A 25,994-nucleotide genomic window follows, 5' to 3' on the forward strand; every position below is an offset into this window, starting at 1 on the left:
ACCTGACCAAACTGTCTGCCTACGGTTCTGGAGTTCCAATCTATACTCAATTACGCAGCTCACTTTCTCACTCACTCACACTAGATCTGCTCGTTTAATCTAATTAAAATGTTGGCTTCCCACGATCATGAAAACAAAAAAAGATACATAAAATGACTATTGCTCTCATTTTGTGTCTGGTTGTAAATGCAGCGCACCCTTCCTTCACAGTGGTGCGTTGTGCCCCCACCCCCCAAACATTAGTTTCAGTTGGTGTGGAGAAACGGATAGTAAAAACTAGGTTACAGCAGGTTAAGGGAAAGATACCCTCATATCACAATTTACAGACTAGAGCCTAAATCAGCCAGTAATTAAATTGTTTTGGTTCTTGATATTTAAATTTCTCCCCCACCACAAATATTAGAATTGGAACAGAGATTGGAATAAAACAATCGTGATTATGATCATAATCGAGCAGCACACGCACACACAGAGCATCACACAGTCATTCCACCCACTCCCTTATCAATACAATGGTTCTGCATCTTCTCCTTTGCATGAAGTACGGAGATCCGAGATATAAAGTTTAAAACGGCAGCGAGGAGGTAAACCCAACAGAAATCATAATGGATATTGCACAGAAAACAGTCTCTCACTCAACAGCGTAGCCTGTGCATAGAAGAATAAAGCACTTCTGGTGTATGCAGACGTTAAACCTTCTCACCACATGGGGAACAAGGGGAAATGAGTCAATGTTATTCCACACAACTCTGAGAAGACTTTGTGGAACCACCACGAAAGCAAAATGTGTCGCAAAGCGCAAGGAAGAATAATTTGTACAATGAGAAAGAAAGGGTCCATGACGTATTGCAACATGGGTTAAAAAAAATAAGAAATTTTAAAAAAATCTTCCAACTCCCAGCATTTTGATTCGCCTCAATCTTTGCAATGCTCAGAGAGATAAACCACAAAGATGAGGCTGCAAATTAGCACTGGGGCAGCATGGAGAAAAATCTCTCAAGGATATTTCAATAAATAACTAAATGAAATATGGAACAAAAAAATAAAATATTCCATGAAGCCCAAAAACTCATAATTGCTCAAATTTTAATGTGTGCATCAAAGAGGCCGCCATCGATAGGGTTCATGTTCATCATCAACAGGCTTTCACTGAGAGGCGGAACAGAGGGGGTAAAGTTCAGTCGTTCCTCCATCCTCTTGTCCAATGGAAGGAGGAACTTTCTGTAAGAGCTAATCATTGGTTCATCATCGTTTTTATAACGCTCACACCCACCCCCCACCCAAACGTCTGTCCATTCACTCGGCAAGGCAGCCCTCTACCCAGGATTCTAGCCAGCCGGTCAATTGCCCTCCCATTCATTCATCCATCCATCCACCCCTCCCACCCCTCCCGACACTATCTGTGCAGCAGGACGAAGGCCTCCAGCTTCTCAGGGATGTTGCCCGGGTAGTGGAGGCTGTGCTTGATGATGGTCCGGGCAGCCAGACACTGCAGGGTGGTGTGGTTGATGGGCTGGATGAGGTTCTTGGCCAGCTCCTTCTCGTCCAGCAGGTCGCAGGCCGTCTGCTGGAGGGCGTTGGTGCTGTCGAAGTGCGTCCCGCCGGAGATCAGCAGGTTCATGATATCCTGGTGGTTGTTGGAGGCGGCCAGGTGCAGCGGGCTGGGAGGACCAAGAAGACAGAGGAGAGAAGATGATGAGCGCCGGATAACAGATGGAACGGATCAAATATACCAGAATATATATATATTTATTTTGTATTATTATCGAACACTTTCAATGCCGGCCAGTGTTTTCCTTTTTACCCCCTTGAATGCCGCCACCCACTTCAATGTTAGCGTTAAAAACGCATAATCTATGTCTTAAATTATGGCTATGTGTCTAATCTGCCCGTCAACATTGTCGAAACGGATTGTTTTTTAATCTGTTCATTTCCGTTTTATAGCATTTCGAAAAGCTATCGTTTTCTCGAAAATTTCAGGAAAATAGAAAGATGCCGTCAAAAAACGACATTTACTGGAATATTCTCAAATACACTAGAAATGTCATTTTTCAGCCTATTTATGAATCGTTTTCAAATAAACGCTAGATTATCGATAGTATACGTGTACTTATGCACACTATAGAAGCGAGCTGAGAAATCGATTCTCTCATTTCCTGATCAACGCGCACACACACACACACACCGTTATCTCAGTGAAAATAGCTCAGATTATCCTAAAACTGGCAACATAGATTCCTTACCTTAGATCAGATGTTCTCCAAAAAGATTATTCCAATTCCTGATCACCATTCCAAATATCGATCGCGTTTATTGATTGATTATTGGCTACTGTAAATATATATTCCAGGTTGTTTTCCATCTCGCGATCACTTCCCTGTAGTGTTGTCACGATACTGGAATTTCGACTTCGATACGATACCTTGAAAAGTATCGATACTTTCAATACCAAAAAAAAATTTTTTTTTTTTTTTTTTTTAACAAATTTTGCTTTTGTTGCTGGTTGATTCTCCTCAGCTTCTCTCTGGTACTATACGAGAAGATAAATACACTTTTAAAACCCTTTGTTTATCTTTAGATCAGAGAGAGAGAGAGAAAGAGAGTGGCTGCTAGAGATTTTAGGTCTACTGAGCGCACCTTTCTAGTTATGACCCAGAGAGAGAGAGAGAGAGAGAGAGTTCTCCGGAGCTATGCTCGGAGCATTTATTAACGTTACATTTTCAACAACATTGCTGCTAATTAGACACTTCATGGAGGCGGGGTAACGTTGTGTCGAGTTCATGTGTGTACTGGTGTAGGATGGGCTCCGGCTCCGCTAGACCTAACGTTGGAAACGGGGTAGTTGTGTCGAGTTCATGTGTGTACTTGTGTAGTGGGCTCGGCTTGACGTTACTCTGTTTCCATGAAGTAATAGGTGGCCAGCTAGCTAGCATTAAGCTAACGGAGGAACGACAGCTAAAGTGCACTTTCTTCAACCTCGAACCTAAATTCCTTAGCAACCCGTGTTACCAAGTAAACAAATCACGGAACGATAGCCAGTTAGGCTGCACCAGCCTAGTACTACTAACGTTAGCTCCCAGAACGATAGACAGTTAGCCCGCACCAGCCTAGTACTACTAACATTAGCTCCCAGAACGATAGCCAGTTAGCCCGCACCAGCCTAGTACTACTAACGTTAGCCGCCAGAACGATAGCCAGTTAGCCCGCACCAGCCTAGTACTACTAACGTTAGCTCCCAGAACGATAGCCACGACAGCTAACGTTAGCTAATAATAGCGTTGTTTACAAACTGAAGACAGGGCTGCGCTGCCCGGCTGTGAGGGGGGAGGAGGCTGCAGCAGCTTGTGTCTGTTGCTCTGAGCGAGGAGGAGGAGGAGGCGGAAGGGCAAGGCTCTGGCAGCGCGTCTGTCTGTCAACAACTTGCGGGAGCAAGCCAGCTGGTACCGATACTGCAGAAAGTATCGGTACTTCGGGAAATGAGTATCGAAGCCGTTTTAAATATTCAGTATCGATATGTATCGATACTTCGATATTTTTGACAACACTACTTCCCTGTTCATCAGATCCCTCGCCAGCATAGTGGAGCGAGGAGGCTTCCCCCCCCCACACATCCACCAGTGTAATCGAATGGGGTGCAGTTACACAGGGATAGACGATAGGGGCGGTATTTTCCCATTGGAGCTCAGAGAGAGGCTGCTGTACTAACGGGAGGCTCGGTTGATGAAATATGAATTCAGATCGCTAATAAAAATACAAAAACGACATTGTCGGCTCTCAACGGGGGGCATGAAATAACGACATATAGCGTCGTCGGCATTGAAAGTGTTAAGGGAGCCTACTTGTAGAGCCTACTGTCCTGACTGACTATAGACCCTACTGTTGTGGTTGTTGTGCCAGGCAGGGAGGCTGTGTGCTGGAGAGCGTGAATGCAAGTCGTGTGGCTAGCTTCTGATTGATGGCGAGCTAGCACCCTTTTCCCATTACTTTGAACCATGAACTAAAAGGCTCATTATCATACAAACAAGAGACTAAACACGTTTAGCAATTATGCCACAACAATGTGGAACGCCCTACCCACAGCCAGGGAGCGAAATTAACTTTTTGACCACCGGCCAGTGGCGGGTAGATGGGAAGAGTCTACCCGCCAAGCAGGCACGTGCACACATAGAGGCCAAGGGGTGCCTGAGCACCTGCCTTTTTGAGCCTCATCAAAAAAGTGCCCTTTTTGAAAAATTTTTTTTTTTTTTTTTTTTTTTTTTTTTTTTACTGTTACGCATATAGACTGCCTTTCCAACTGAAAAATGTAGAATCAAAATATTAGGTAAAGAGAGAGAGATGCCCCATATTCCATTGCAGTTTGCACGGCCTCCTCAGCATGCCTCTCCGCGGACCTATATATTTTATGCATAGCGTGGGTGGTGATGATGATGATGATAGAAACCGCTGTTGAATGCTGGTATTACACTCATTGAGGGACACAAAGAAGTCAAGTCTGATGGGATTTGGGAATCTCAAATACAAATCGGGATTGGAATAAAAAATGCATTTATATTAAACAATACAGAATATACAGCACTTCTTGGGGTCTGTAGGGTAAGCACTTATTCCCTCCCCCCTGAACATTTATGGAGATGTATGGGCCTTTTAAGTCAGTGATAAAAGTGTCTTTCAAGGATAAGTGAGCTCCTGCACTGATTATTATAGTTCAATATTCAATATTTGATCACCAAAACCCCCCAAAAAGCATAAAAAGGGGGCCCCCGCCCGAAAAGGGCCCTTAAAAATCGCGCTCGCGCACTACGCGCGCTCGCTTAATATATACACACAAGTGTAGTGCCCTTTTCAGCCTTTGAGCACCTGCCCCTCTAAAGTCCTGTGCACGTCCCTGCCGCCAAGCATATTTCTTACCTGCCAAACATTTTTTGATTAAAAAAAAATATATATATATTTTATATAATTTTTTTTTTAAATAAAATATATATTATATAATCATACTTGTAGTTGTATTATCTGCGAGACATCGCCACCACGCAATAAGTCAAAATGCTTGCTATCTGCAAACAGCTCCACTGTCTGTGTGTGTATACTTGAGTAGCCTCCAGCTCCAGCAAGGATTCTCCGGCCCTGCAGCTAGACCCTATATTCAGCTAGACCCTACATTCAGCATGCAAGGATTCTCCGGCGATGCAGCTGGACCCATTTATAACGTTACTGTTCTTGTGTCAAATCACATTCAACATGCCCTCAGCTAGAATACGCATTCAATCAATGTTATAAGACATTGATATCAGGAGCTATCTGTAGCTACTGCTAGCCCGGTAGATAACGTTAAGACAATTTAGTTTACTGGGACAAATCGACTAACGTGAGCTAGCTAACGCGAGCTAACGAGGGAACGGAGGTATTATGCACTCGAGTCGACTATTGCTGGAGCATTTGTTGATATCAGCAGCTATCAGTAGCTAGCCAGCTAGATACCGTTAGACAATGCCTCGTCATGTATTAAACTAAAAGTGAATAGTTGACTGGGTCATTGTTTAAACAGTAACGGAGGTCCGCTCTTCTAGAGCAGACTGCCTGTGTTGACATGAGCACTGCGAGCAGAAGCCCTTAGCCAATAGTATCCCGCTGCAGGGCTGGGCGGATATGACTCGTTGCCACGTTTTTTTTCAAAATAAGAGTATCATACGAACCTAATTGTTGCTAACTGCCAGAGCCATCGATATTATGACTGGAGATACGCTTGGGGCGGAAATGAGACCCGCACAGATTTTCAAAATAAGAGTATCGTTATGAACTTGCTTGATTACACGTCACACGGCGGGCAGCCCTCTAAGTGTCAAGCGCCAACGGTAAAAACTGACCGCCCCTGGCGGGCGGCAGGCTTTAGTTTCGGTCCCTGTCCACAGCCGTCAAATTTGAATCCTCAGTGTTTCCCACAGGATTTAGTGAGACTGTGGTGGTGGGTGAACCTCGGCCCCTCTAGGGGGGGTCGGTAGGCATGCACCCCCAGGATTTTTTATTTTTTTTAGTTTTAAAGTTAAATGCATCAATCTGGTGCACTTTGAGAGCAAAATTAAGAGGCTAGATCTATGATGAACTTTGTGCTCAAAACACAAAATCGACTAGACACGACTAGAGCATACATTTGAGCCATCAAAGAAATTAAGCAAAAGTGGTTACCTTTGTTGACATTTTTTTTTAAAGTATAAAAAAGTATTAAAAAAAAGTGTAATTACATTTTTTCTTTTTTTTTATAAAATATAAATCAAAATATTATATAAACATAATCAAATTGACGGAAATCCGTCTCAAGACGGAACGCTTTAATGCCTGTACATAAGATATCAGGCTATGAAAACAGTTTTCCAGCTAATTCCTCTATGCTGGAACTTAAAAAACAGGAATCTGGCAACCACTAAAGAGAAATGAGAGTAGAAACTACTTTTACTTCAGCGTGTTCAAACCTCTGTTACTCTATTTCATTAGCACTAAAAGTGATTTTCCTTTTTTGCTTTAGTACAGTCAGAATGTTACCTTTCAAAAGAGACCAGGCTCATGCATGTGCTGTAAGTATAAAGCTAAGCTTTGCAAAAAAAGTATGCAGTCATAAAAAACTGCCACTTTTTGGGATGCTTGTTAAGAGGTTAAACTTGACCGCAAAGTCACAGAGAAAAGGAGCTAGAAATGAGTGCACAACATTTCGTAGCGCAAAATAACGATAAAGACGTTTTTTTCTCCTCAGCTCTTTATCGGCAGAATGGAAGAGAAGAGACGCGCCGCAGACCTGTTGTTGTCCTCGTCACGGCTGTCGACGTCGGCTCCGCACTCCAGCAGGATGGAGGCCACGGTGAGGGAGGGGAACTTGCAGACGGGGTAGCGGCCCACGCAGGTGGTGTTGCGGTCCACTGCTAGGTGCAGAGGGCTGTAGCCGTTTTTACCGAGAGGGCGGAGCTTCAGGAACCTACAGGGGGGGGGGGGGGGGGGGGGGGGCGAGAGGAGGAACGGAGGGTTAGGGTTAGCCAGGTGCAGAGGGCTGTAAGTAACCGTTCTTACCCAGAGGGCGGAGCTTCAGGAACCTACGGGGAGGGAAGGGAGAGGGGAGGAACGGAGGCCTTTAACCCTTTCACTGCCACACTACAGAAGGTTAACCCTTTACTATCACACTACCAACGGTAACCGTCGGTAGTGTGATAGTAAAGGGTTAACCTTCTGTAGTGTGGCAGTGAAAGGGTTAACCTAATTCAAGGGTGTCGCTGAGTGCTCGGCCCTGCGTGGGACGGACCCGAGATGTGGGAGAGTCCTATTTCTAGGGGGGGGATGGCGGGAGGTCCCTCTTATGGGGGTCTGGGAGGCTGAACGCAGCCGTATTCAAGGGGCCCATGTTAGTATATTGTTATGTTATTGATGTCATTGTAAGTATTGTCTAAGTGTTGTATGTCTATAAACGTTAATAAAAATGTAAGTTAAAAAAAATAAAAAAGTTAACCTTCTGTGTGTAGTCGCAGTGAAAGGGTTAACCATTTGGTAGTGCGGCAGTGAAAGGGTTAAGTTAAAGGGCGCCGCTCAGCACTGGTTACACGACGCCAGTGGACTTTTCTCCGTACGTGCAAATACTTCTAAATGTCTGCATGCCATACTTGTTTTTCATTGGGAGTATGATTAACAGTTTTACTGAAATTAAGATTATTTTCTATAGACTATACGTTTGCTGTGCCCGACGGACCTACTGTGTGCATGAGGTGAAAATGTACAGGCGACATTCTGTTGGGTTCTGTTGCAGGGCAGTTATTGCATGCTGGTGCGAGTGGCCTTGTTGCGATATAATTAGCCTTGGCAATGTGTGTGCGGAGCACATATAGCCTAGTTGATTGCCTTGGTTTGCATCCAGTCAACCCTGACAAAGTGCAGTGTTCACCTATATTATAACATGGTTGCATCAGAAAACGTAAATAAAAGTACTTAATCGCATAGTTAGTTTAATTACCAATCACACTTACATTTTTCGCTGATACGAAACATAAATATATTACTTGGCTATAACATTAGTCATAATCATGTACCTTTTTCCTGTGGTTGATATGTACTACTACTTTATTTACATATTCTAAGCGAGATCAGTAGGGCTGTCTTAAATACTTCGAAGCTTTGTTCGATTCACATGGGATTCGAATGGGAAAATAAAATTCAAATATATATATATAAAAAAGGGAGATTTTTTTTATTTTTCTTCTTTTTACCTGCAAAATCAACTCTGCCTCTCTTTGTTAACACTTTGATCGCCATGCTTAAATTCATAATTTACCATCCTTCGCCAGCCCTATTTAACATGGAGAAGTTCCCCTTCTTTGCAGGGCTATAACTTTTTAAATTGTATTGCTAAATTGACATTACTATGGCCCATTCAACGTCCTATATCTATTGTTCAGGGTGTAGCAACGTTATACTTTTTCATTCACATATTCATACTAAAATACAGTCTAAAGTATAAGTATGTTTTTATCGTTTTCTGCAGCTTTCTCCAGAGCTTGATTTATAGCCCCAAATGTATTATATTGATGATGAAATACAGTTTGATAGGAATCTGCGCAAGATAAGAAAATTCAACTGGACGTGCTTCTAGAAGTTACTAAGTATGATCTGATGATGACCGGATGGGGGGGGGGGTCATTTATAATTCCGTGGCCAACGTTATATGATTAATCTAGTGTGGGTGATATGATCATTAGAGCAGTTAGTATCGAACACATTGAAAAATAACGTTGAATCTTACCGTATCTTCCTCGCGCCGTTGGGCGATGAGCGTGGAACAGACATTTTCCTATTATGGGATGTAGAAATATCCGATCCATTTCCAGGTTGTATAATAGTATATACGTCCAAATCATGTTGTTTATCGAGTTATTGGTAACGGATTGCTATCCGTTGTGATCAGCTCGAGTCCTGAGACTATTACCGAGTGATCGGACCGAATTGAAATGAGCACCAGCTTTCATTTCCTGTTTCCGCCCTGGGCGATCCGCCGATCGGCCACCAGATGGCGCTCTTGAACCGTTGGAGAGTTGAGAGGGGCTCAACAGTAGATCTCAGGTCTCCGGGGGGGGGGGGGGGGGAGAAATATGATTTCGATCACAGATTTTTGAAATATTGATATCAAAGACGTGGTCCAGTGTCTTTGGCAGAATGAGCATGGCAGGGAAAGACGTGTTCCAGCGTTTTTGGCGATTAAAGTGTTAACTACAACAAGCAATGCCGTTTGTTATTTAAGATGAGGTCAGACTCAGCACCGACAGATTGTGTTGCGTTTATAAAGCCTCAAATGACGGCTTACAATATTTCATGAAGTGTTTTGTTTGTCTAAGATTTAAAAAGGTTTAAACTTTACAGCACTGACAATTCTCTATAGTATTTTTTATAGTGTCCCGACCCATATAAAAACATGTCTTAATAAAAAATTAAGTCGAATTCGGCCTTTGTCTCTATTAACTACATATAATAAATATTTATATAATTGTTTGCTTTATAGACGAAGGTTGCAACATAATTATGTAATGTTGTTGGCTGTGTAACGGAGAGCAGCCGCCCAGGCAGTGCCCAGGCAGCCGCCCAGGCAGCGCAGAGCACGTTTAAAAACAACAAAGTGCGGTACAAGTAAAAAAAAAAAAAAAAAAAAAAAAAAAAAAAAAAAAAAAATCTTGAAGCTTAGAATTAAAATCAAATCTCGGCCACGAAGCTTCGAATGCCAAAAAAATTTTGGTCAGCCCTAGAGATCAGGCTGTATATTACTATACCGTAGCAGCGGCTGACCACCACAGCAAGACCACAGACCTAAGCTAGGCTAGCTGCTCTCTACTGCTTCCAGTCCTTGTGCTAAGCTAGGCTAGCTGCCCACTACTGCTTCCAGTTCTTGTGCCGAGCTTGGCTAGCTGCTCTCTACTGCTTCCAGTCCTTGTGCTAAGCTAGGCTAGCTGCCCACTACTGCTTCCAGTTCTTGTGCTGAGCTCGGCTAGCTGCTCTCTACTGCTTCCAGTCCTTGTGCTAAGCTAGGCTAGCTGCCCACTACCGCTTCCAGTCCTTGTGCTAAGCTAGGCTAGCTGCCCACTACCGCTTCTAGTCCTTCTGCTAAGCTAGGCTAGCTGCCAACTACTGCTTCCAGTCCTTGTGCTAAGCTAGGCTAGCTGCTCTCTACTGCGTCCATTCCTTGTGCTGAGCTAAGCTAGCTGCTCTCTACTGCTTCCAGTCCTTGTGCTAAGCTAGGCTAGCTGCTCTCTACTGCTTCCATTCCTTGTGCTGAGCTAAGCTAGCTGCTCTCTACTGCTTCCAGTCCTTGTGCTAAGCTAGGCTAGCTGCTCTCTACTGCTTCCAGTCCTTGTGCTGAGCTAGGCTAGCTCTTAAAGATGTATTGACGTCTATGTCGAGATTATTTGTAAGATAATAAAAACATAAATAGATGTTTGTATTCACTGCAGGGCTGCCGATTTGCAAAAGGGAATGCTGTTGCTATTGAAGGCTTGTAATTAGTACAAACTACAATGAAACTCAAGTCTATTGAAGGCTGAGCACAGCGAGCTTGTGTACAAAAGGCTGCAGCGAGGAGTGGGTTTTCTAAAGACATTTACTGAAATGAAAACTAGGTCAAATCTGTAAGAGCACACATTTCTCTCTCACGACCACCACACTTTAAACAGATTTCATACACATACAAGCCCACACACACGGTCCTGGTTTATATGATTTAATATATTCATTCTAGGGCTGTCATAACAACGTGTTAACGCGAATGCATATTAAACGTCACTAATTATTTTTTACACATAATGCATGTTTAACATTCTTCTTTAAATGTAATTTTGGTGACAGACATCTAAAGACAAACATTTAAGTAAATTTTAATTATCGACATGCATTTCTGAGAGGGGGAGAGAACTACAGTTTTACTGTACAAATGTATATTAGTTGGTAAAAGGTTGGCAAGAGGTTAACATTAGACTACATTCAGTTGGATTTGTGACAGTAATGTACAGTTTCCTCCCCCTCGTATGTATATATTTTCTGTTAGGATCTCCGTTTAACAGTACTGTATATTTGCAAATCTTGTATGTCACACATGTAACAGTACTGTATACCTGGCTGTATGTCATAAATGTTATGATAATATATATATCTGTATATCTGTATGTTGTGCATGTCATAAATGTCATTATGAAAACAAAACGAAAGTCTTCTCTGGTCTGCATCCCCTTAACAATTGTGTGTATTGAGCCGTACTGTATTGTACCCATTCTGCAATCTGTTAATAAAGTTTTCAATCAATCAATCAAACCCACCACCCTGACCTACAGTAACAGAATAGAATATAAGAATAGAGCTAAGCTAGCTAGCTACCAACTACCCTGACCTATAGTAACAGAGAATAGAATATAAGAATAGAGCTAAGCTAGCTAGCTACCAACTACTCTGACCTACACTAACTGTAACGTTATGTTTGTTGAAGCAACTTTGTGAATAAAAAAAATGGAATTATTATTAAATTATATTTGGAATTAACCAAATGAAACTATGCAATAATTTACAGGTTCATGTGTAGCCTTAACCCAACCCTACTTCCACCTGTAGCTGATTATGTATCGCTGTACGCTTCTTCTTTTGAACACATGTACATACACACACAATAGGATGCATATACCGAAACCAGGATCAGATATCGTCCAGATAATTTCCCAGATACTAAAATCTGGTACAAGACACGTCAGAAATCTGTATTTTTTACCTATGGAAATGACTTGTTTATGTATGCACTTATGTTTTAGTTTTTGTATGTGTATTGGGTAGAAGATAAAAAAACGGTCAAGATTTAAAATATGATTTTAAAATCTCAGCGCATCGGAAAACACGAGGACAGGAAGCCGTCATGAATTAGCTGTAGTCTTATTAACTAAAAGATTTTAACTAAATAAATAGCAGCAGCACTATTGCTTAACTACGGAAGCCCTAAGAGGCCATACATTCATACATTTTATTTACTCTGTTTTGCAGACTTATTATTTCGTTATCTCGACATAAAGATCGTTTTCTCGTGATAACGGATTAATTTATTTCAGGGGGGTACATGACATACAGTACTGTTACATTTGTGACATACAAGATATGCAAATATACAGTACTGTTAAAACAGAGATCCTAACAGAAAATATATGCATACGAGGGGAAGGAAACTGTACATTTGGAGGGCGGGGTTTGGACATTTACAGGGGCCAGTTTCGGGTTGCAGCCTCCCGTAGGTGCTCTTTGAGAGCTCACTTTGATTGCGCCGCAATTTCACAGTTTTAGCATGATGTTTTATAGATGGCTAGGTTAAACACAGGTTTTTGTTTTTAAGAGGGGGGGGGGGGGGATCGTTATTGGATCAGGTATCGGCCGATACTCAAGGCTGCCATATCGGTACCGGACATGAAGAAGTGGTATCGTGCCATCCCTACATAGAATCTTGAAATGTATCTACACACACACAAACACACACACACACCTGTAGATGGTCTCCTTCTTGAAGTGGTCCTCCTCCGCCGTGCACGGCACCTTCTCCAGCAAACAGATGAGGTGCAGGATGATGGACAGGGCCTTGCTGAGCTGGGCGGGATCCGGCTGCACAGGGGTCCCCTTCTGCCGCACCGCCCGCTCGATCTCCAGCACGCTCTTGCTCAGGATGCCCATCAGGTCGTGGAAGGACACCGTGGTACCCAGGAGGCCCTTGGCGCGGTCCTGCAGCATGAAGGAGAAGAGCTCGGCGAAGGAGAGCAGGCTGGAGGCCGTCATGGGGCTCAGCGGGTCCAGGTTGCCCTGCTGCATGTCCAGCGCGTACTTCCACAGGTTGATGCAGCGCTCAAAGTTGCCAGAGTCGGCGTATACGGCGCCGCGGTAGCGGATGTAGTAGGATGTGTCGGGGTGCTGCGGGCCCAGGATCCTCTCGCGGATCAGCAGCGCCTGCATGCGCATCTCGTCCGGGTCGGAGATCAGGCTGTCCAGCTCCTCCGCGTTGCTGACCTGGGAGGAGCGTTACAAGGTGAAAAAGAGTCGTGTTTTTTTCTTTTTACATTTAGTCATTTAGCTGGCGCTTTTATCCAAAGCGACTTACGAGTTCTGTACGACAAGTCATCAGCTGAGTAACAATGTTCATCAAAGTGTTGAGTGCTATTTAAAGATTTACACAACACAATTCTTAGTTACACACTTCACAATGATGTATACAAGTATTATTCAGTTAAATTATCCTACCCTCTCTGCCGTTTGTCATCAGAATGATTCCAACACAGAAAAAGCTGGTATTGTAAATGTAAATGTTTTTTTCCCTTATTTTTCAACAGTCTACATTTCTGATAAAGATCGGACTTCTATCTGCCCACCTACTTGCACCAGTGTTTTGGTTTATGGTATTGAAAAATATGTTCCAAGTTACAATAATTATATTTTGGTCCCATTTCCTATGCTATGACACATATTGCGGTCGTATGAAAGGGGGTAAATTCCACTCGCTCTCATTTAAAAAAACAAGATGAAATTAAATGACCTGTATACATTTTCGAATGACAAACTTTCTCCATTGCATCATTGTACCCACTACCCAGTCATATCCAAGTTAAGTCGGGTTGAACCTTTATTAATCCCCTTGGGGAAATTCGTTCTCTGCATTTGACACATCCTAACTATTTACGAGCAGTGCAGTGGGCAGCCACACAGTGCGGCGCCCGGGGACCAACTCCAGTTGTAATGCCAGCTCCTTGGTCAAGGACGATGGCAGGACACCTAGCATGCCTGTCTCTTGGTGTGGGGAGGAAACCGGAGTACCGGGGGAAACCCACACAAACACAGGGAGAGACCATGAAAACTCCACACAGAAAGGCCGCCTGCTGGGGTTCGAACCCAGGACCTTCTTGCTAACAGTGCTACAGTGCTAACCACTGCACTACCATGCTGAACCTCTTCTTTCAATTCAAACAGACGTTGCAAAAGCTTAACCCTTTCACTGCTGCACAACCAAACGGTTAACCCTTTCACTGCGACAATACACAGAAGGTTAATCCTTTCACAACCCAGACAGTAGAAATGCATGCAACACGGTCAGCGGGGTGCAGGAAGTGTATCGTAATCCTACAGCGAGTGCTCACCTCCCGGGCGTAGTCGTAAGCCATGATCAGCTGCTTGGGCTCGGGTTTATGGACCACACCGCTGCCGTCGCTGTACCGCAGGTCCATAGCCCTCTTCCAGTACTTCAGAGCCCCCAGCAGGTCCCTCTTCTTGTCCACAAAGGTTGCTCCCAGCAACTCCAGGGCATTGATGCGCTCCTTGTGGCTAGTCTGTAGAGACAGTATTAAAGAGTAGAGTAGATGAGAACTTCTACCAGCTGCATTACAAGATGGAGTTATTGTCTTTTCACATATTCCTCCAGTAGCCTACAAGTAATAATAAACTATTTGTAGAGCACCTTTCTGTACCCGATGACAATCACTGGTGGCCATATTCTTTTTTTGTATCTACTTTTTCTCCTCCTTTTTTCTGTGATTTTTCTCCCCATCCCAATTTACCTCTCGTGCCAATTCTCCCTCCCCTGTCCTGGTCGTTGCTCGCATACGCCCCCCACTGGCCGTTTGTAGGGAGGATAGAAGCCTTGCATCACATGTCCCCTCCGATACATGTGGAGGCAGCCCGTCACATCTTTTCACCTGCCAGCACGGACTCTCATTTGGCGAGGTGTAACGTGTGGGAGGCTCACACTACCCCCACCATTTTCCTGACTTTGCTGTGCAGGCGCCCCAACCGACCTGTAGGAGTCGCTGTTCACAACGGCCAGACTACCACTACCACCCATCGACTTCCCACCCGCTAACTCTGCCAATTGAGTTAGTATGACGGCCGGCCCAAGCCGGATTCGAACCAGGTGTATCTTGCGTTGGTGACAAGCGCAATGTCCGCTGCGCCACCCAGCCGACCTACTGGTGGCCATATTCAAAGTAATTTACTCTCAATAACTGTCAAACTAAATGTGTGCAAAAACATTTGTTTTTGGATGCGTGAGAGATATGCAAAATATGCTAAATACCGTAATTCCTCTAATAGTAACCGGTATTCAATTAAAAACCAGGTCTCTATTAATGACCGGGTGCGCTGTTGAGCTAAGCAATTATAAGCCGGCCTCCTAATACAAGCCGGGTATATTTTGTTATTGTTGTTATATGCTGGCCTGGCTGTGCAGTAAATACCATATAATGGTATGGTGTTAATGTTTACCAAGAGAGTAAGCCTACCTCAGAATTGTATAAAACGAAGTTATTATTATTATTATTATTATACCAGTATTGTGATTGCACTATTTTACTTTATTTAACTTTTTTTTACCACCTGTAATTGCACTGTTTACTACCGTATTTCATACAGTACTTGGTTTCAATAAATGAACCCAGTACATTTTACTGGGTTCAAACTGACACAAAATGTTGATTTATTCATTATGATCGGTTTGAAAATTAGAAATATAGACCTCTCTCTTATACATGCCTCCTCCTAATACAAGCCTGGTATCCGCTACAGTTGAAACAAATACAAGCCGGGGTTACTATTAGAGGAATTACGGTAAATCATTGTTGTTAGGTGGAGTGCCCAGGGGAGGAAACTAACTTTTTGGCTTACCAGCCAACTGGCAGGTAGATGATTTTCTTTACCAGCCAAACAGATTTTTTACCAGCCAAAAAATTATTGCGTATGTGTCCCCCACCGGCAGCCCTTTCTTCTCATCTAAACTGCAGAGACAAAATGGGTGATTATTAGCTTGTTAAACTGATGTTACCGTAACCACCAGTCCCCACCCCACCTACCCAACCCCCTCCAATGTCCAGTTTCTTCCCCCTCAAATGCATATACTCTTTTTAGAAACTCTGTCTCATAAACAGTGCTGTATTTTTTTTTTTTTTATATATTTTTTATTATTATTGCAAAACAAAAAATATTAAAAGTCAGTACTCAACACATAATGCATATTGAAACTTTCAGTCAAGGTGGTTAAAATACATGCAAGTACAGAAACAAGATAAAACAAAAATAGTCTATAATAACATTTTAACCGTATACAGTGCATATCCAGCGAAATTACAATTATATAAATGTTAGTATAGAATATACCCCTAATACCTATTTTCTAAAACCCTACACACATATGCTCCAGCTCGAACCCCCCCCTCCCGGACCCCCTCTTGGATAGTACCTCCATTATCCCTCACTCCTACCAGACACTACCATTATAAGCTAGCTTTTATTCTCTCCACCACTTCTACCCACAATGACATTTTGGATTCATTGAGACCCAGAATTCTTGCTGTAGATATTTCTTGATATATCACATCGAGATATGTAAGAAACCAAACTTTCCGGCACATTTTTTCCGGTTGAAACCAGCGTGATGCGATCAGCTTTTTAGCTACTGTGTCTCCAGATTTCATGGCGAGCGCCTTGCCCACTACACCACGTAGCCGCCCACTTGCAACCCGTGTTACCAAGTAAACAAATCATCGTCAGCTCTCAGAATGGTAGTCAGAAGCCTGCACCGTTAGCGTTACTGCGTTAGCATCTAGCCTAGCCATGGCAGACTATTTGATTCGTTAAGGGCTCGAAATTGCCTGGGTTTTGGTCATATGCTCCCGAAATGCTCCTGTTGTTTGGCTACTTCTATGTGCAGTGAAAACTACTCGAATGCTTTATAACCTAGTCATTGATTTAGTTCAGGCCGGGTAATCTAAGATTAGCCGCAGAGCTAACGCTAGTTAACGTGAGCTAACGCTAGTTAATCAAGCTCAGTAGCTCACAGAGAGAGATAAACAGCTGACAGCGGATAGTACAGGACGGTACAAATACAATAAAAAGGCGGGCGGGGGCTGTTGTGTAAACCTTGTACTCTTTAGTTTACATATAATAAGAGACGGATTATTTGCTTGCTCCACCAGTGCACCACAACACACACCAACTCTTGTCACAACGCTTTACGGTATTTTCACAGCACTGTCGCAACATTACCGTAAAACGTGAACACCGTTGTGACCCACTCGCTCCACTAGTGAGGACGCCTGGTCTCGCCCTCTGCTGGCGCGTGTGTGCACTACACTCAAAACTCCGTTTCACTGTAATAGAAGCTGAAGCGCATCTGTGATTTTGACGGTGACGGACGGTATTGATTTTCAATACCGTCGGGATTTCTAAATACCCTGGTATACCGTAATATCGTCATACCGCCCAAGCCTACTGGGTGTTGAGCATAACAGTATCGAAGTTAATTTACTTACCCTAAAGTATTTTCCTATGAACTGAAACTTATAAGATGTTCTCAGTGTTCAGTTAGAGCTATGAAGCACGATAGCTAATTAGCCAACAACTGCAAAAGCTAATGATGTTATAAGACATTGATATCAGGAGCTATCTGTAGCTACTGCTAGTCAGCTAGATAATGTTAGGCAATGCCTCATGTATTAAACTAAAGTTGACTGGGTCATTTTGTTTAAAGGCCAACTTGCAGGTTGTATTTTTGTTCAATAAACAATGTGACTAGGCCAACGCTGACTTTCATGAAGGGGGGGGGGTTATCGAAATTGACCCAGTTTTAGCGTTTTTATTAGGGATGCCCCGATCACGTTTTTTTGCCACCGATACCGATCACCGATCGTCGTGAGCCATATTGGCCGATACCGATCCGATACCGATCATTTTTGATTAAAAGAAATTAAAATTTATTTTATATAATTTTTCTTTTTATAAAATATATATATTATATAATTAGACTTGTACTTGTATTATCTGCGAGACATCGCCACCACGCAACAAGCTCCACTGTCTGCGTGTACTCTAGTAGCCTCCAGCTACAGCCAGGATTCTCCGGAGCTGCAGCTGGACCTATACTCGAGTAGCCTCGAGCTACGGCCAGGATTCTCTGGCGCTGCACCTGGACCCTATTGGTATAATGTTACTTAACTGTGCTCAGCAAGCCCTCAGCTCGAATACGCATCGAATCAGTGTTATAAGACATTGATATCAGGAGCTATCTGTAGCTACTGCTAGCCGGATATATAACGTTAATACAACGCCTCAGTGAATTATTTAGTTCAATGGGACATTTCGTTTTTAACAGTGAACTAACTTGCTCTAACGTGAGCTAACAGCTAACAGGTATCATACCTACCTACTATACTTGCTAGAGCGTTTGTTGATGTCAGGAGCTATCGGTAGCTGGCCGGCTAGATACCGTTCGGTTAGACCAGGGGTCGGCAACCTGCGGCCTCGAGGCCGCATGCGGCTCTTTAGCCAATCAGTTGCGGCTACCTGGCAAAAAAAAAAAAAAAAAAAAACTTATTTTGGAGATCTATGTCATACTGTGACACTGAAATGAAAAAATATTTCATCAACTAAGATATTTAGTCAACAAAAGGCTTGCCTGTATGCCTGATATGTGGTGCGAAATTTGCGAACAACGAAAAATGTACTTTTCATTTTATAGATTTTCCACAAATAAGGGAAGGACTCTAATATAGCTGCATAGTTCAAGGTTTTATTTCAAAGTAGGTCTACAGATGTCAGTGTTTTTTCTCCTTTTCTGTGTTTTATAGGTCTACACATGGTAGTCTTTTTTCAAAGTACACTACTTTTTATTTGATAAATGTTCCACAAATAAGGGAAGGACTCAAATATACCTGAATAGTTCAGGGTTTTATTTCAAAGTCGGTCTACAGACACCAGTGTTATGTCTCCTCTTCTGTGTTTTATTAAAAAATAGGTCTACACAGCCAGTATCTTTTCTCCTCTTCATAAGAGTTTGAGGTTTTCCTTTGTTATAACAGGTAAAAACAGCAATTAAAGTCAAAAAATTTCTTTTTGTTGCTTTATAATCCCATTAATGCAACAAACTGTGTGCTATAAGTATAAAGTATAATAAATCGCAAATTACTTTGGGTATGCAATTGTCTGGCATTTTATGCTAAATGTGGGGTATGCTTGGGGATATATAAAACGTTATACACTGTGTTATCTTCATTTTAAGGGTAAATAGGTTGTGCGGCTCCCTGAGCATTTTATTTTGTGGGACGGGGGAAAAGTGGCTCTTTTGATACTAAAGGTTGCTGACCCCTGGGTTAGACAATGCCTCATCATGTATTAAACTAAAAGTGAATAGTTGACTGGGTCATTTTGTAACGGTAGCTAAGCTAACGTTAGCTCAGGGAGACACACGCCGTCCTCCCGTGTCTCACTAGACTAGACCCGTGTTTACATGCGTGCGGGAGGGGCTGGACTCGAGAGCAGACGCCGCACCACCGGTGTCTGAGACAGAACTCAGCGACAGCGACTGAGATCGGGTTTGACGATCGGTGAAAATAAAACGTTATCACCGATCACCGATCGCATATTTATACTGAATATCGGCCGATAACGATCGGTGGCCGATCGATCGGGGCATCCCTAGTTTTTATCAAACATTTTGTCGACCAAACCACAACCGCCACGCACATGCATATTTTAATCCATGTTTCATAGCGTGCGTGTGTCATCTTAATGATGACGTCACACCAGGTGCAGGGCAGCAGGGGATCTGAGAGTCACAGCAGGTAGTGGCAGGAAGCAGAGCCTTCTTGTTATTACTAGCCGAGGAGCTAGTCTCCGTTTCACCTAACACTATTGCTCCGTGATCATAGCCATTCATCTCTAAAGCTAACCACTATTTGTAAAAGCCACAACCACGTTACCATATTTGTAATAATGTAAATCATTGTGTCGTTGTACATTGTGTTTATAACGAAACTCCTAACATGGCCCGATTTAAAATAGTTCCTTCCTCTTTGTGCTTGGGTTTTCAGAAAAAGGCGAGCTATGTGACGCTAATTATTTAGCGTCAACGCTGGCTACAACAATGGAGGATGTTATTCTCTGCGGGACTAATATTATTCTATGACAGCCCCGCCCCCATTCGCTAACCAACCAATCACTGCTACGCAATATCAACGCAACGGTTGTTTAGGTTAGATTTGGGGGACATGTACGCAACGTCCAAGCAACACAGTCTACAAGACCCTCTAAAACAACCGTGCTGAAATCGCGCCGATGTTGTGTTGCAGTTGCTCTGAAGTTTCTGTAGCATGCAGAGGCCTTAACACACAGGCTGCTGTCCACTCCCAACAGAGAGTAACACACAGGCTGCTGTCCCAACAGAGAGTAACACACAGGCTGCTGTCCCAACAGAGAGAGTAACACAGGCTGCTGTGCCAACAGAGAGTCAGGGCTCTACGCTAACCTTTTTCACTAGGGGCACAGGTGCTCCTAAATGAAAAAAGTTAGGAGCACACAAAGAAATTTAGGAGCACCCAAAAATATTTAGGAGCACAGTGAAAATATTTCCAAGTAAAAGAGTTTTTTTTTTTTTTTTTTAAATAAATGTATATTTGTACTGTGCGTGCATGTGTGTAAATTAGCTCTAGCTACAACCCTGCATGTTTACATTTTGTATTTTGTACTTGATGTTCATTAACATGTGCTGTCCCTATCAAATAAACTATCAAATCAAACTACTGCTACAAAAGTAACAGTCACTTAACTTTAGCTTTTGCCCCTTTTATGCATACAATGCCTATGTTTTGGCTGTGTTGCTCTTCTAGAGAAATAATCCTTTCAGGGTTGCCTATTGAAATACTGTACACCTCCAGTACAGAAACATTGTTTATGAGTTTGCGTGTCAGGTAGACCATTGATTGACAGTCGAGTCTGCCAATTACGTCACACCGCTTGCACTCCGGCCGTCCGGCGCTGCAGCTGGACCCTATTGCCCACCTCTGCTGTTCATAACGCTAGCCAAGTTAGCTGTACACACATACACAGTGGGCCAGCAGTTACTTTTGTGTAGGGGTGTAACAATGCATCGATCCTAAGGGGAAAATTCAACTGCATCGATTTGAAAATGTTAGAATCGATTATCGCAATTTGAATGTGTACACAGTGTTATGTTGTTATCATGTCCGTTACAGTCAACACAACGGCATACGCTACTGCATCAACGTTATGATTAACAAAGCACGGCATTCGTTTTGTTGCATTAACGTTATATTACTATTGCTATCGCTAAATCTAGGTGTTCTAAAATATATTGCTATTGGTAAGACTAGAAGTTACATGTCTCGGGAAACTCTCGCATATCGCAATGGTGGCGTTTCAGGAAGTAAACAAGCCAAATGAGAGCTTCCGATTGGTCATTTGCTTTCTTTATCATGAAACCAGTCACGTCACTCTACTGTGATTGGACCGTTGGCTTGAGTGCAATGTGGGACTTGTAGTTTTTTAACGATTCTCGCGGCGGAGGAAAAAAAAGACGAGGCTGTAATCTGTACTCGCACAGCGTGCGCGTAATTGATTTTTACGGTTCGCACACATATTTTTAGGGGCATATGCGAGCAATTTGGTCGCACTGTAGAGCCCTGAGAGTAACACAAAGGCTGCTGTCCCAACAGAGAGTAACACACAGGCTGCTGTCCCAACAGACAGTAACACACAGGCTGCTGTCCCAACAGACGGTAACACACAGGCTGCTGTCCCAACAGACAGTAAAGGCCTCTACATGCTACAGCAACTTCAAAGCAACTTCAACACAACATCAGCGCGATTTCAACACGGTTGTTGCAGAGGGTCTTGTAGACGGTGTTGCTTGGACGTTGCGTACCGGTCTCCAATCTAATCTAAACAACCGTTGCGTTGATATTGCGTAGCAGTGATTGGTTGGTTAGCGAATGGGGGCGGGGCTGTCATAGAATAATATTGGTCCCGCAGAGAATACCATCCTCCATTGTTGTAGGCAGCAAGCTATGCTATCAATATTAGCTAAATAATTAGCGTCATAACTGGCCTTTTTCTGAAAACCCAAGCACATATTGTTCCATAGCATACGCCTTCAGTTGATCATGACAAATCCTCTCTTACCTTGACGATTAAAAAGCCTCCATAATTTAGTAAATAAAGCTGTAGCCAGCCAGCTAGCATTGGTGATATTCAAAATGCTATCCACATTAGCTACATAGCTAACCAACTAAATACAATGGTATCCTGAGGTAATGTTAAATACAACGTTTGCTAGTCGAAATGACTGGACACACACAGGGACAAGTTAAACATCAATCAATTAATTTATTCCAACAGGTAGTTTGAGCTGCATGTGAGCCGGTCTTTCTCTCCTCTCCATTGGAAACTAATGAAGTTACGTTGAAGCACAGAACCGGCTGACAAAAGTTAAGCTGCTAGCAACAGACACTATAATACTTCCGGTCGGGGGATTTCAAAATAAAAGAGCGACGACTAAAAGCACCGGAAATACGTTTATTTTGTACATATCTAACGTTAACACGAACCTAAACTAACTTTAGATTAGTTTAGGTTCGTGTAACGTTAGATATTGTAAAAAATAAACGTATTTACGGTGCTTTTAGACTCGCTCTTTTATTTTGAAACCCCCCGCCCGGAAGTAAAAACGATGCTTATTCTTCTGCCTGTTATCAATGGGTTGGTTGAGAAGGGAAGCGTCATCTATCTAGGGAACCTAGCTACGTACGGGGTTGTTACATAGGCTGCGCGTTGATTTTGCAGAAGCATAAAGGTAAATAAAGTGTATTGCACAGTGCAATACTCCAATTCAGCCATTGGCAATTCAGCCGTTGGGTGGGGGGCGCTGTTGAGCGGGCCTGTGACCGGACCTGAAAGCGCCCCTACTCTGCGGCTCTGCAGTTGCATACCGTTGGGAGCAGCACGGAGTTTCGACTCGGGACTTATTTTATTTGGAATATAATGACTGTATACGCAAAAGTAGCCTAGTTTTAAGTTAAAATATTATAAATCTACATGCCTTGAGGATGTCATTCTTTATATAGCCTGCCTATCAGGCAAAAAAAAATATTCTAACGGAAACACTGATACCGTGATATATACCGTTACCGTCTATGCTTCAAATTATACCGTGATATACATTTTAGACCATACAGTCCACCCCTAGGCTGATGTCCCAACAGAGAGAGTAACACACAGGCTGCTGTCCCAACAGAGAGAGTAACACACAGGCTGCTGTCCCAACAGAGAGTAACACACAGGCTGCTGTCCCAACAGAGAGAGTAACACACAGGCTGCTGTCCCAACAGAGAGAGTAACACACAGGCTGCTGTCCCAACAGAGAGAGTAACACACAGGCTGCTGTCCCAACAGAGAGTAACACACAGGCTGCTGTCCCAACAGAGAGAGTAACACACAGGCTGCTGTCCCAACAGAGAGAGTAACACACAGGCTGCTGTCCCAACAGAGAGAGTAACACACAGGCTGCTGTCCCAACAGAGAGTAACACACAGGCTGCTGTCCCAACAGAGAGTAACACACAGGCTGCTGTCCCAAAAGAGAGTAACACACAGGCTGCTGTCCCAACAGAGAGAGTAACACATTTACATTTACATTTACATTTAGTCATTTAGCTGACGCTTTTATCCAAAGCGACTTACAAGTTCTGTGCGACAAGACAGCAAGAAGGGTATAACTCTATCAGCTGAGTAACAATGTTCATCAAAGTGTTGCGTGTTACAGTGTAGGTTAGTTTATTAGGACAAGTGCATGACATTAAGGTTAGTCGGGGTTAGATTTTTTTTTTTTTTTTTTTTTTTTCCCAACAGAGAGTAACACACAGGCTGCTGTCCCAACAGAGAGAGTAAAACACAGGCTGCTGTCCCAACAGAGAGTAGAGCCATATGGAATCCGCAATCACGGAATCGCGGAATTGAGCAATAAAAATGGAATCCACTATAAAAAAAATTAAAAAAAATCTCTTTTTTTTATGTTGTGGGACTTTTACAGCACTTTGTTCAACTTTGTCAGTGCTGTAAAGTTTAAACCTTTTAAAATCTTAGACAAACAAAACACTTTGCTTTCATGAAATATTGTAAGCAGTCATTTGAGGCTTTATAAAAGCAGCACAATGAACACAAATCTGTCAGTGCCGAGTCCGACCTCATCTTAAATAACAGACAGCATTGCTTGTTGTAGTTAACAAAGAGAGGCAGAGTTGATTTTGCAAAAATATATATATATATATATTTTTTTTTATAATAATCAAATTTTATTTCATATTCGAATCCCATGCCCATTGAACGAAGCTTCGAAGCTTCAAAGTATTTAAGACAGCCCTATTAAATGGACTGTTATATCTTATTAAATTGTGGACATTTATTCATTCCCTCTTATTAGACACTATTTCTGATGGTAAAATGAGCGTACAAAGCAAAATACAGAATTCTGAAATATTAACGGAAAAAACGGAATTTGGAAAAAAATAAAATGGAATTTGGAATTTGGAAAAAAATAAAACGGATTTCATATGGCTCTAAGAGAGAGTAACACAGGCTGCTGTTTTGTTTTTTTGCACTACCTATCTTTGTGAAAGTGGCTTCTCAGCTCTGGTCCAGCTGAAGACAGAGCAGAGGAACAGATTGGACATTGAGCATGACCTCAGAGTTGCTTTGAGACTCTTGTCAGGACCAAACAACATCCCCAGTTATTAGTTCCCCCAAACTTACGGTCGGGCTGTTATGTTAAGCTAAGAAGTCTTCAACTGGCTGGACCAGAGCTGAGAAGCCACTTTCACAAAGATAGGTAGTGCAAAAAAAGTAGTTAAAAAAAAAAGCTAATCGACGCAACAATTTCTCGTCACCGATTTAATCGTTGCAGCCCTAATAGCTAGGGATGGGAATCGGGTTCCTAATTGTCCAAATCCTGGAATCGCATGCCTCCGTGACGATCGCTTCCTCTTATCGCTGCCATGTTTTCCCGACCGTTGCGCATTTAAAAACAATAACGTTAGCATGCAGCCATAGAGCAGACTATTTGATTCCTTAAGGGCTCGAAATTGCCTGGGTTTTGGTCATATGCTCCCGAAATGATCCCGCTGTTTGACTGCTTCTATGTGCAGTGAAAACTACTATGCTTTGCAACCTAGTCATTCATTTAATTCGGGGGAAAACTAGCGTTAGCCGCTGTGAGGGAAAATTATTTATGTATGATATCTCATTTATAATGTACAAAATTCACAATTAGATATATTTCATTTCAGACCATAAACACTCCGTGTCTGTCCCAAAACCTAGTGCAAAGGTTCGCTTATGCAAACAAGCCATTGTTTGCACAAGCTGACTGGCTCCAACTTGTACACCACTACTACCCCCCCACCTTCGTGTTATCATGTGCCCCGAAGTAATTTCTATAAACCCTGTCTGCCCTTCCTCAGAATCATACCACTATTGTCACTGCCTTTGTCATCATGACCTCAAGATGACATGGCACACTTCACTTGTACCCCCCTGGCCCTGTATTGGCCCTGTGTAAACATTACACCACTGCTTTCCCTTAGATGGGACTTCCTTAACGTGCATGTATTGGATTGGATAAATACCGCTATCATCTATGTGATTGGATGAAACAATATCATATCATCCTTGCCCACTTTTACTCTATATAAACTGTATTAAAATGTTCATTCAATTGTGCAACTCAGGGTAGAGCATTTGATGTGCTCTGCCTTGACTTGTCACCATTTGTATTCTGCAGAATATAATAATAAATCACTTTTAAACTGTGAAGACTCTGTATCCAAAGCTATATTTATTTCATGCATTACCAAGGGTTTGTGGCGACTTTTATTTCCACAACACCGCGCGGAGCTAACGCTAACTAAACCTTGCTCCATACACGCTGGTCCGCATATACACAAACACACAGAGAGAGAGAGAGAACAGCAGGCCGACTAGAAGAGGGTGGGGGCTAGCGGGGGAGGAGCGGTCTGTGTGTGTGTGTGCTGGTCTTCTGAAAGACAGAGGAATAACGACCAGTTGAATGCAACTATTGACTGTAGTTGCATTGAACAGGTAGTTATTCAATAGATTAAATTAGTTTAAGAATAAAAA

At 42.7% G+C, this 25,994-nt stretch overlaps 1 protein-coding gene across 1 annotated transcript in view; it reads right to left on the reverse strand.

Annotated features, from left to right (window-relative positions):
• Positions 1 to 1,396: 1,396 nt before the first annotated feature.
• Positions 1,397 to 25,994, reverse strand: part of fem1c (fem-1 homolog c) — a gene marked incomplete at its 3' end in the record, with an annotated part of 40,844 nt that continues 16,246 nt past the window's right edge. Inside the window, exons 3-6 of the mRNA XM_084323593.1 lie at positions 14,163 to 14,351; positions 12,527 to 13,041; positions 6,788 to 6,964; positions 1,397 to 1,661 (exon numbers count right to left, since the gene is read on the reverse strand). Of these exons, the coding sequence (XP_084179719.1) occupies positions 1,397 to 1,661; positions 6,788 to 6,964; positions 12,527 to 13,041; positions 14,163 to 14,351 (1,146 nt within the window). The remainder of the gene's footprint in view (positions 1,662 to 6,787; positions 6,965 to 12,526; positions 13,042 to 14,162; positions 14,352 to 25,994) is intronic.

The sequence above is a fragment of the Notolepis coatsorum genome (assembly GCF_963971535.1).
Source record: "Notolepis coatsorum genome assembly, chromosome: 10".
In the NCBI taxonomy this organism is placed as follows: Eukaryota; Metazoa; Chordata; class Actinopteri; order Aulopiformes; family Paralepididae; genus Notolepis; species Notolepis coatsorum.